Source organism: Hermetia illucens, chromosome 1, assembly GCF_905115235.1.
Source record: "Hermetia illucens chromosome 1, iHerIll2.2.curated.20191125, whole genome shotgun sequence".
In the NCBI taxonomy this organism is placed as follows: domain Eukaryota; kingdom Metazoa; phylum Arthropoda; class Insecta; order Diptera; family Stratiomyidae; genus Hermetia; species Hermetia illucens.
The window spans coordinates 173,514,575-173,525,304 of NC_051849.1; the positions used below are offsets into that span (position 1 = coordinate 173,514,575).

The 10,730-nt window shown below is 42.4% G+C and overlaps 1 protein-coding gene across 1 annotated transcript; it reads right to left on the reverse strand.

Moving 5' to 3' along the window:
- Positions 1–6,150: 6,150 nt before the first annotated feature.
- Positions 6,151–7,878, reverse strand: LOC119651369 (probable cytochrome P450 6a14). Its single transcript, XM_038054946.1, has 2 exons — positions 6,749–7,878; positions 6,151–6,677 (listed from the first exon to the last, which is right to left on the reverse strand). The coding sequence occupies exons 1-2, from the start codon at positions 7,839–7,841 to the stop codon at positions 6,262–6,264; spliced, it is 1,509 nt and encodes a 502-aa protein (XP_037910874.1). The 5' UTR covers positions 7,842–7,878; the 3' UTR covers positions 6,151–6,261.
- Positions 7,879–10,730: the final 2,852 nt, after the last annotated feature.

Here is a 10,730-nt window from a genome sequence, read left to right on the forward strand (position 1 = left end):
GTACGACATTTAAGCGCTAGAATGTCTCTAGTATTTGTTCCCTTGCATTTGTTTTTCTGCTTCCCCATTTTTCTGCCATGCGTTAAAATCGCCGGCTATTACTTTGAGATAGTAGTATCTTGCATCGAAGGATAGTTTCTCAACCAATAAAGTGAATTCCTGCAACATGAGGCTCGGGGCTACGTAGCAGCTATAGATACCTCCTATCTGGCAACGTGTAAATCCGTCCTTTGGATGTTTTTTTCGTATCTTCTATAACTCGACTTCAGCAGCTCCATATCGCTGCTCTGCTGTTTTGTTCTGCTACCCATACGTCATTATGAAGATTGAAGATTCGGATACAATAGCTATATTGACATTGCTTTCGAACACGCTATGGGAAGCAGGTCCTGGGCAGCTCGACAGTGATACATATTTAGTTGCATAAACTTCATTTGAACGTGTTTATGAACACCTTTTTGAACACTGGGCGTTTGCTGCTTCCTTCAATGTGGGCGCTGTCGCTATGTGACCGAACTGCCAACACTTAAAACATTTATACACTTGACTTTGTTCTCGTCCAATACGAGCTTTGCCTGCTGTTATCGCTTTTTTTTGTTGCTACGATAGGGAGACTTATTGACGCTATCTGTGCATGTTACTACGCAACGCGTGCACAGATAGCATCGATAAGTTTTCCTATGGAAGCAGCAAAGCGTTAGTCTCGCTCACTGATTGTAGCCCTAATTGAGATTGCAAAGCTTCACAGATCACGGACTTCGTGGCGACTTCATCTAGGTTCTTGCACTCTATCACCACCGAATCTCCGCTCATTTTGATGGCAGCAGCTTCGCCTACATCACCTACATTTTTTTGCACCGAATATGGCAATGTGCGATATCAAATGAAAGGGTTCATTCGATACTTTCCGAAACTGGTCCCATATTTGATATCGGGTGAAATGTTGGGGAGTGAGGGCTCAAAATATGACGCCCAGAAAGTGTAACAAGTCTCAGAACCTATTAAGCCGAAAAATCACAATAGCGTATCTGGGTCTCAAAATACATCCCTTTCCGAAATCTGCACAAATAAAGTTAAGGGGTTCATCCCGTGTGTCGGACCCGCGGAATCGATTTTTTTTTGGCATCAATTGTATTCAGATATAGTCTAGAATATATGGGCAAAGTTATTTTTTGATATGATGTACATGTGTTTCTCGAAGAAACCTAAGGTTTATGGACTAGGTATAGCAGGTTAATAGTCAGTTAAGAGTTTATGGCTAAAAATCGCATTCTACTTTTTAAATGCGTTTTTCTCGAAACTGCATATTGAAAGGCGGCTGCCACCATAGCTCGAAATCTATCCAACAAAATTCTTTGAAATTTTCACGACTTATTCAGAAAAAAAGTCAAACGACGACGGCTTTACGGTTTCTTACCTTATTCAGAACATATTTCTACGGTCCGCAAACTAGGATAAATGTGATTCATTCAGTACATTCACCAAAATTCACAAAAAAAAAGTTTAACACGGCGCCAAAAATTTAGTTAAATCTGTACGTTAGAATGCCATTTACTTTTGTTCTTTACAATGATCACAGCGTCCTCTAGAATGGTAGCAGAAAAACACCTTTTTTTGGAGATGGGTGTATGAATTGCTCTGTATTTCAATAAGGAACTATGCGATCGGACTGGAAAAATTACTGTGGACGCTCAAGATATTAATAAATCTATAGTGAAAAATTCGTATTTGTGTCTTTATCTAGTTCTTCACAAAAAATTTCTAAAACAAGCCAAAAAACGGCCTTCACACGGGATGATTTTAGTATTTAATGAATTATATACTGTTATACTTAACTTTATTTAAAAAACAAAATTAATTTCATAAACTGACACAATTCATAAAAACTTGTTATATCTCAAAATGTAAGCGAAGTGCAGATGTCGATTTCTTTTTTTTCTCTCGGTCGTTGTCAGTCGAAGTCGAAGTCCAGCAATTATTTTATTCAAATGACATTCTGCCATCCCTTCATGGCACTGTGCTCTCCACTGCTGTGGCGAGGTCTAAACTGAGTGGAGAGCGCCGGCAGCGTCATCTATCCGCTGGTATATTGGCATATATCAGAAATTTTGCTGGAGACACCTTCTGAGCATAAAAGCTGGTGCTTCCGGTATTCCGACACATTTGCTAATAATTTTGAAATTGCCAGTGTGAAGCGTTTGGAATTAGCTACAATCGATAGAGTACTTTGCAGAGGAAATTATTTGTATAAATAGCTGCTGACGGAATGGAATTTTAAATTATTATTGAAGCGCAATTGCCACGCACTCAGAGTTCTTAACGCAAGAAAACACAAAACCGATTATGCCTGGTGGTCAAAGGGTAGTATAGGTCCCAGGGCGAAACGTGGATTTTTACCCACGATGGAGCATAAAACCTGGGAAATGCCTGCTGAACCAACACCAACAGCTCTACTACCAAACCCTATCTCCACCTCCACGCGGTGACCGCTGGGAGCTCTTTCTTAACGAAAAGCTGCAGACGGAGAAGGATGAAGGCGAGTCTACCGCGCCTAAAAACGGGGAAAAATTGTACCAACTGGTCCTCCAGGTTGGGGGTTGGGTAGGGCTGACAACCCTACACAGAAAACAACTTGTTACGAAGCCACAACAGGAGCCTCGGACAGGACGTACTTTAAAACGACGGACCCGGCAACGACAACGGATCAACGATTTGCGCATTTTCTCATGGAACGTGCGCTCCCTGTACAGAGATGAAGCTGATAAGCAGCTAGCCGATACCCTGTCCCAATATAGGCCTGATGTAACAGCGTTACAAGAGATGCGATGGACAGGGACCGGTTTCTTGGAGAAGAGCCACTACACCATATATTATAGCGGTCACCCAGTAAACCATGTGCTCGGAGTAGGTTTTTTAGTCAGCCAAAAAATGAAACCTGCTGTTATCGGCTTTGAAAACATAAGCGAACGGCTATGCACTCTGCGCTTGCGAGGCAAATTTAGAAATATAAGCCTCATAAACGTTCACGCCCCTATAGAGGAGACTGCAGAGTCGTAGAAGGATACCTTCTACGAGGCTGTAGAACGAACCCTCGAAGCCTGTCCCAGATATGATATCAAAATCATACTTGGGGATTTTAACAGCCAAGTAGGGAAGGAGCCCGTATTCAGGCGATACGTTGGCTCCCACAGCTTACACCAAAAAGCAAATGATAACGGATTACGGATGCAATTAGCAGGGTCACACGAAATGATTGTTGGAAGTACCTGGTTTGCGCGGAAAGCGATCCACAAACATACGCTGGCCTCTCCAGACGGGGCGACTTTCAACCAAATTGACCACGTGTTGAGCGAACCGCCACCTCTCAGCCTTGATGAATGTCAGAACATATAGGGGGGCCAATATAGACTCGAATCACTATCTCGTTGGCATGGTGCTCCGAGCCTGAATAACAATAGCCATCCCCTCTGACAATCAGGTGAGAGTGAACACTGAAGTCATCCACAACACAACCCTCCGCGGCACCCATAAGAGGGAAATGGATGCCGCAATAACCGCAGTCAACAGAGGACCTGGAGATAAAGCACCAACAAATGATCTTCACAATCACCTGAAGAACGTTATCATGGATACTGCCACAAGCATACTTGGCCCCAGCCGCAAAAGGAGTCGGAACGGCTGGTTTGACGATGAATGTAAGCTAGCAACGGAACGGAAAAATGCCGCATACCGAGTAATGTTGCATTCTCAAAGAACGCGGGCCCGCGTAGAGACTTATCACGAACTCCGTCGAACGGAGAAGCGACTTCACAGGCGGAAAAAGGAAGCCTGGGAGAACCAATAAGTCTGTGAACTATAAAAGTACAGGGAGCAACCGCACCAGGCGCGGAAGTTTTACCAACAAGTCAGCAGGATGAAGCCTTATACACATCGATGCTCATCTTGCCGAGACAAAGAGGGAAATCTGATTTCCGACAGAATGGGCATATTGGAGCGATGGGTTGAGTACTTTGATGGACTACTGAACAACCAGAACATCGGCGAGTTGGAGGTCCTGGCAACTGAAGACGACGGACAAATACTACCACCACCAAGCTTAGGAGAAACAGTCCGTGCAATTCATCGGCTAAAAAATCATAAGTCGTCAGGAGCCGATGGAATTACAGCCGAATTAGTTAAATATGGATGCGACCAGTTACACCAAGTGGTTCATCAACATGTGCTCAAGGTATGGGACAGCGAATCAATGCCTGACGATTGGCAACGAGGCATTATCTGTCTCATACATAAAAAGGGAGATATCACACAGTGCAGCAATTATAGAGGTATCAAGTTGCTGAGTACCATCTATAAGATATTCTCCACTATCTTGCTAGGCCGGATAGCCCCATACGCCCAGAACATCATTGGCCCATACCAAAGAGGCTTCACTCCAGGCAAATCAGCGACAGATCAGATTTTCTCTCTGCGGCAAGCGATGGAAAAACTGTTGGAATATTGACAACAGTTGCATCATCTGTTCATCGACTTTAAAGCCGCCTATGATAGCATAGCCAGGGTAAAACTGTACACGGCCATGAGAGAATTCGGTATCCCGACGAAATTAATAAGACTGACTAGACTGACCCTGACCAATGTGCGAGGCCAGATAAAAGCAGCAGGATCACTCTCAAGACCATTCGGCATCAACAACGGTCTACGACATGGGGATGCGCTATCATGCGTCCTCTTTAACCTGGCCCTCGAGAAAGCGATCCGTGATGCTGAGGTAAATGCAGGAGGTACGATCCTCTTCAAGTCCACCCAACTACTGGCCTATGCTGGCGATATCGACATCATGGGAAGAAGCACCCGAGACGTACAAACTGCCTTCATCCAGATCGAGCAGGCGGCGCGAGATCTTGGGCTGCGCGTCAATGAAGGCAAGACAAAATATATGGTGGCAACGTCAGCACCGAAGACGAATCAACCAACATCATCAAACCGTACTGGTCAAACACGAAGAAGAATAAGTATAGGAGAATACAACTTTGAGACCGTTGACAGTTTCTCCTACCTAGGGTCGAAAATCGCAACCGATAACAGCTACGATGATGAAATCCGCGCACGGTTGTTATCAGCCAACACAGCCTATTTCAGCTTACAAAGACTGTTCCGCTCGAAACATCTCACCATAGGGTCAAAGCTCTTACTGTACAAGACTATGATCGTGCCAGTCCTCATGTATTCCTCGGAAACTTGGGTTCTTAGCAAGAAAAATTGCGAACTCTTGGCCGCGTTCGAGAGAAGAATCCTCCGAAGAATTTTTGGCCCCCTACATGAGGATGGACGATTGCGTAGCCTACACAATGACGAAATCTATGAGCGATAAAATGACCGTCCGGTTGTGGATAAAATCCGGCTCAACTGGTTACGGTGGGCGGGTCACTTAATCCGTATGGATGAGGATGATCCCACCCGGAAAGTCTATAAGGGCAATATCTATGGTAGAAAAAGAAGACGAGGCAGACCCTGCCTAAGATGGAGCGATGGCGTAGGTCAGGACGCCAGACGGCTTTTAGGGATATCGAATTGGTGGACCTCGGCGCAAAACCGGGATGTCTGGAGTTCCTTATTAAGGCAGGCCTAGACGGGATACCGGTTGCTGCGCCGTTGATGATGATGAGGTTGATGCCTGAAGCATAAGCATCCCATTTCCCAACTTGTTTTCGTTAATTGCCTTTACTGCTTTCAGTCACTTTTAACGATCTTACGTGCGCGCCTCTCGCTGATTTTTATTTCTCGAGCCATCATTCTCACGGATCACAACAAGCTGCGGCTACTTCTTTTCTTAATTGAATTATTTGCTTTTTTCTTCTTGAACGAAAAGTTCTGTTTTTATTTTTTTTTGTTTTGTTTTCTAGTGCTATCAATGTATTTATCTTGCTCATCAAAACGTTTAATAGTGCGCCAAAGAAATTGTCCATTAACCATGAGTAATTTTTGTATTTAGTATTCAAGCGTTTCCATTTTATACAGAGCTCTAATTGAATACTATCTATTCTGACGACTTAAAAACATACTAAAAATATAAAAAGATATAACACATATACATGAAATAACTCAATACATTTATACTACAAATGATATACAAATCTATATATGTATATACCTTTATGAAATTATCTGAAAATAAATTCACAGTATCCACTTAATAAAAGTAATAATTTATGTGCCGCCCCCCGTAATTCTGCTGCCATCAGAACCACGATATAACAATTTCTAGTTTTTCTCGACTGCAAGGTACATTCCACCCTTTGGTGTAAGTATTCCTACGTCAGGATCAAAAATCAATGGGATTGCTGTCTTCGGCGATGATTTGAATCGATAATTTTGTAATAAGGTAATCAGACCAATTCGTGTCTGCATTCGTCCAAAACGCAATCCTACACAATTCCTAGGACCATCACCAAAACCTAAGAAGGACATTGGATGCCGGTTTCTTATCTGTTCTGGTGTAAAACGATCTGGATCGAAAATTTCAGGGTTTGGATATATTTCAGGATCATGATGAATGCAGTAAACTGGTATCATTGTGTCCAATCCTTTGTCAATGATTGTTTTTGTGTTGGGTATCTGGTATTTGTCAGCAGCCCTCCTCGTGAGAAATACCACTGGCGGATATTTGCGAAGAGCCTCTGCAAAGAGAAAAGTTAGGAAGTCCAAATAAATTAAAATTCATTGAATAATCATAATAAATTTTACATACCACTTATTATTTGGTCAATGTATGTCATTTCTTGAACTGCCTCATAGCTCAGTTCTCCTTCATGTTTTGCCAAAATATTCCTGATTTCCTGTCGGGCTTTTTCTTGAATATCGGGGTTCAATGCCAACTCATATAAGGAATATGTCATTGTAGTAGATGAAGTCTCAAAACCTGCAGCAAAAAATAGAAATGCTTGTGCTGCTATTTCTTCCATAGTTAATTTGTTAATTTCTTTTGAGCTCTCGTCATCCACGCTCTTCCCATTTTTCAGCTGAACTAAGAAATTCATGAAATCATTGCGTTTCACATTATTTTTTTCCCGATAGTCGATCGTTTCGCGAACCGTATTCATAAAGAAATCACTAACTTCTTTCCGCAAGAGGCTAACATGCAGTTTTCTTGCCAAGTCTGGGAATTGAAGCACTAACAACGCTGTTGCTGGTCCGATTGGAGAGTCTTCAAAAATCTTTCTTCCATAGTAGCGAAAAGCTGAGTTAGGGTCTTTCAAACTATTACATTCTATTCCAAATGCACATGATCCTATCACATCTGTTGTGAATCTGGCCAGTAGATCTCGAACCTCCAGTTCCGATCCAGTCGGTTTGACAATATCCGCAAGGGTAGCATTGAATCGATTCGCTACTTCTACAACTGTAGGGAACATGAATTTCATTTTGCCGGAGGTAAATGTCGGTGATAACTTTGTTCGTAACGATTTCCATTTTTCGCCATCCACAGAAAACATGTGGGCAGACAAGGGGTCATCTACTTCATTCGAGTATCCTCCACGTTCATGGAAATTACTGAAATCTTTCACTAGAATGTTCTGTATAAGGTCCAGACTCGTCGGAATAATTATTGGTTTCGTCAGTATGTAAGCTCCCACGAAAGGGCTTTTATTTTTATGCTGGTAGACGTTGATAATGAAATCTTTAAAATGTGCTTTTCGAAATGATAAATTTCCAAGGGGAAATGTCGGTTCAACATAATTGACCCCGCGATCTTTCCAATACGAAAATTTTTTTTTGAAATAAATGAAAGTTACCGACACAATACTAATGAAAGACCACAGAATAATAGATAACCAATCCATCTTGAAGCTAGACGAATACTAATAGTTCCAAATGATATCTACTATGCCACCCCCTGGCTTAAAAGATTTTTTCGAGGCTTATTTTAAAAATGATTAGATAACAAATTTGCAAAGCACGCACAAGATATTACTTTGAATTGTTGAACTATGAAACCAATTTCATGTGGGAATTGACTGCCATTGAATTTGCTATTTGTTTACATAATTAGCAAAATGTATTATTATTCCTTGTAAGGGGTGGAGCAAATTTTTTTCACAAAATATAGTCATGTGGTGTACCAAATGAAAGGGTTCGATTAGTGCTTTTCGTATTTCTGATATTAGTGAAATATAGGGGAGTGAGGGCTTAAAATGTAGGCCCCAGAAAGTGGTAGGTCTCGTTCTCAGAATCTACCCAACTGAAAAATCTAAAAAAAACGCAGTGATACATTTGTATCGAATCTAGGCCTCACAATATATCCCGTTCCGATATCTTCATAAATAAAGTTAAAAATGATATATTTTCATATTTTACAAATTTACCTGAAAATCCCCCCTCACCCCCTAAGTTCTTCCTAGCACGAAATTGGATGAGTATCATTATCAACGGTGCAGCAACCGCTATCTGGTCTACGTCTGCCTTAATAAGCAACTCCAGACATCCAGGTTTTGCACCAAGGTACACTAATTCGATATACCTAAAAGTTGTCTGGCGTCCTGGCCTGCGCCATCACTCCATCTCAGGCAGGGTCTGCCCCGTCTTCTTTCTCTACCATAGATATTGCCCTTATAGACTTTTCGGGCTGGATCATCCTCATCCATACGGGTTAAGTGACCCGCCCAACAGCAACCTGTTGAGCTGGATTCTATCCACAACATGACGATCATCGTATCGCTCATACATTTCGTCGTTATGTAGGCTACGAAATTGTCCATCCTCATGTAGGGGCCAATAATTCTTCGGAAAATTCTTCTCTTGAACGCGGCCACTAGTTCGCACTTTATTTTGCTAAAAACCCAGGAATATAAGAGGCCTGCTACGATCATAATCTTGTACAGTAAGAGCTTGGACCCTATGGTGAGACGTGTCGAGTGAAACAGCTTTTGTAGGCTGGAATAGGTTCTGTTGGCTGCCAATAACCGTGCGCGGATTTCATCGTCGTAGCTGTTATCGGTTGTGATTTTCGACCCTATATAGGAGAATTATCACCGGTCTCAAAAATTTTGTCTCCTATCTATATGCGTTCCGTTTGACCAGTGTGGTTCGATGTTGCTGGTTAGTTGGTTTTGGTGCTAGCGTTGCCATCATAAGTTTTGTCTTGCCTTCATTGATATCTCGCGCCGCCTGCTCATCGTTCTTCCCGTTATGTCGATATTGTCAGGATAGGTCAGTGGATTTGAAGAGAATGATACCTCCTGCATTCACATCTGTATTGCGAATCACTTTCTTCAGGACCAGGGAACGGTTTTATTCTGGCTATGCTATCATTAAGGTCAGTCAAAAGATGGTGTAGCTGGTGTAGCTGGTTTCTCCATCGCTTGCCGCAGTGAGAAAATCTATTGTTGATTTGCCTGGAGTGAAGCCTTTTTGACATGGGCTAATGATGGCCATATGGAGCTATCCGGCTTAGCACGATAGTGGAGAATATCTTACATACTTACCAACGTGATACCTCTATAATTGCTGCACCGTGTGATATCTCCCTTTTTATATATGACGCAGGTAATGCCTCTTTACCAGTCATCAGGCATGATTCGCTATCACACACCTTCAGCATAAGTTGTGAACCGACTGTTTCTTCTATGCTTGGTGGTGGCGGCAGTAATTGTCTGTCGTCTTCAGTTGATGGGACCTCCAACTCGGCGATATTTTGGTTCTTGAGCAGTTCATCAAAATACTCAACCCAGCCCTCCAATATGCCCATTCGGTAGGAAATCAGATTTCCCTCTTTTTCTCGACAGGATGAGCATCGAGGTGTATAAGGCTTCACCCTGCTGACTTGTTGGTAAAACTTCCGCTCTTGGCCCAAGTATGTTTGCTCGTCGAGGAGACAACTGTTAATTTACTGCTAATCGCAAAGTGGTCAATTTAATTGCCCGTATGGTGTCGGTCATTTCAAACCCCACTAACCTTATGTCAAGCTCTATGCTCGAACAAACTTTTCACCACTCTCGTTACGGTCGCCATCCAGACTGTCATACCCCATCACATGCCCGAGTAAGGTGTCAGACCCCACACTGGCATTCACATCACCACAGTCACAGGCAGTCGATGGAGGACACAGAGAATTATATGGTGGGTACACAGGGGCAACTTTTCTCTTTCCACTACCAATACCAGATTGTAAGTTAGCCGCGACTAGATCCTGGCACAGATAAGATCCCTATATATAATGGAAATCTGCCGCTGAATAAAAAGTCTGTTACGTGGGTGTGGGTCTCATCTGGTTTACCAGCTTATCTCTACCTGCCGGTGAAATTTCCGCTGCCTTGCGTCTGATTTCTCTAGATTTTGCAGCACCTAATTGTATAGTAATGCGCATGTCATCATACCCTGGAAGCTTCGCCTTCTTTCGTATTGCCTTCCTCTATTATTGGAAGGGAGTTTTATCAAGTTCACGGAATCAGGGCTGCATGGCTCCGTTTCCACATGCCGGTATTAGGACAACTGCCACCATAAGATTGCTTCTTTTTCTTCCGCTTTTGCTAGTGAAGGCGAAAGAGAAGGTGTAATTTGAAAAAATGATAATATTTGGCTAATGGGAATATTTGGCTCAATTATTGTTCTATTATAAATCGTGAGTTAATTTGGAGTTTAAATCTCATAATATGAAGAGTCTTTTGCTGCCTGGAATTTTGGCAACTTTTCTAGTCCGTGAATCTTCCATATTGCACCTTAGTTCATACGTA

Coding starts and splice junctions, on each gene's coding strand:
- LOC119651369 (XM_038054946.1), bottom strand. CDS start 7,841: ATGGATTGGTTATCTATTATTCTGTGGTCTTTCATTAGTATTGTGTCG. Junction 6,678..6,748: donor CATTGACCAAATAATAAGTG/GTATGTAAAATT, acceptor TTCTCTTTGCAG/AGGCTCTTCGCAAATATCCG.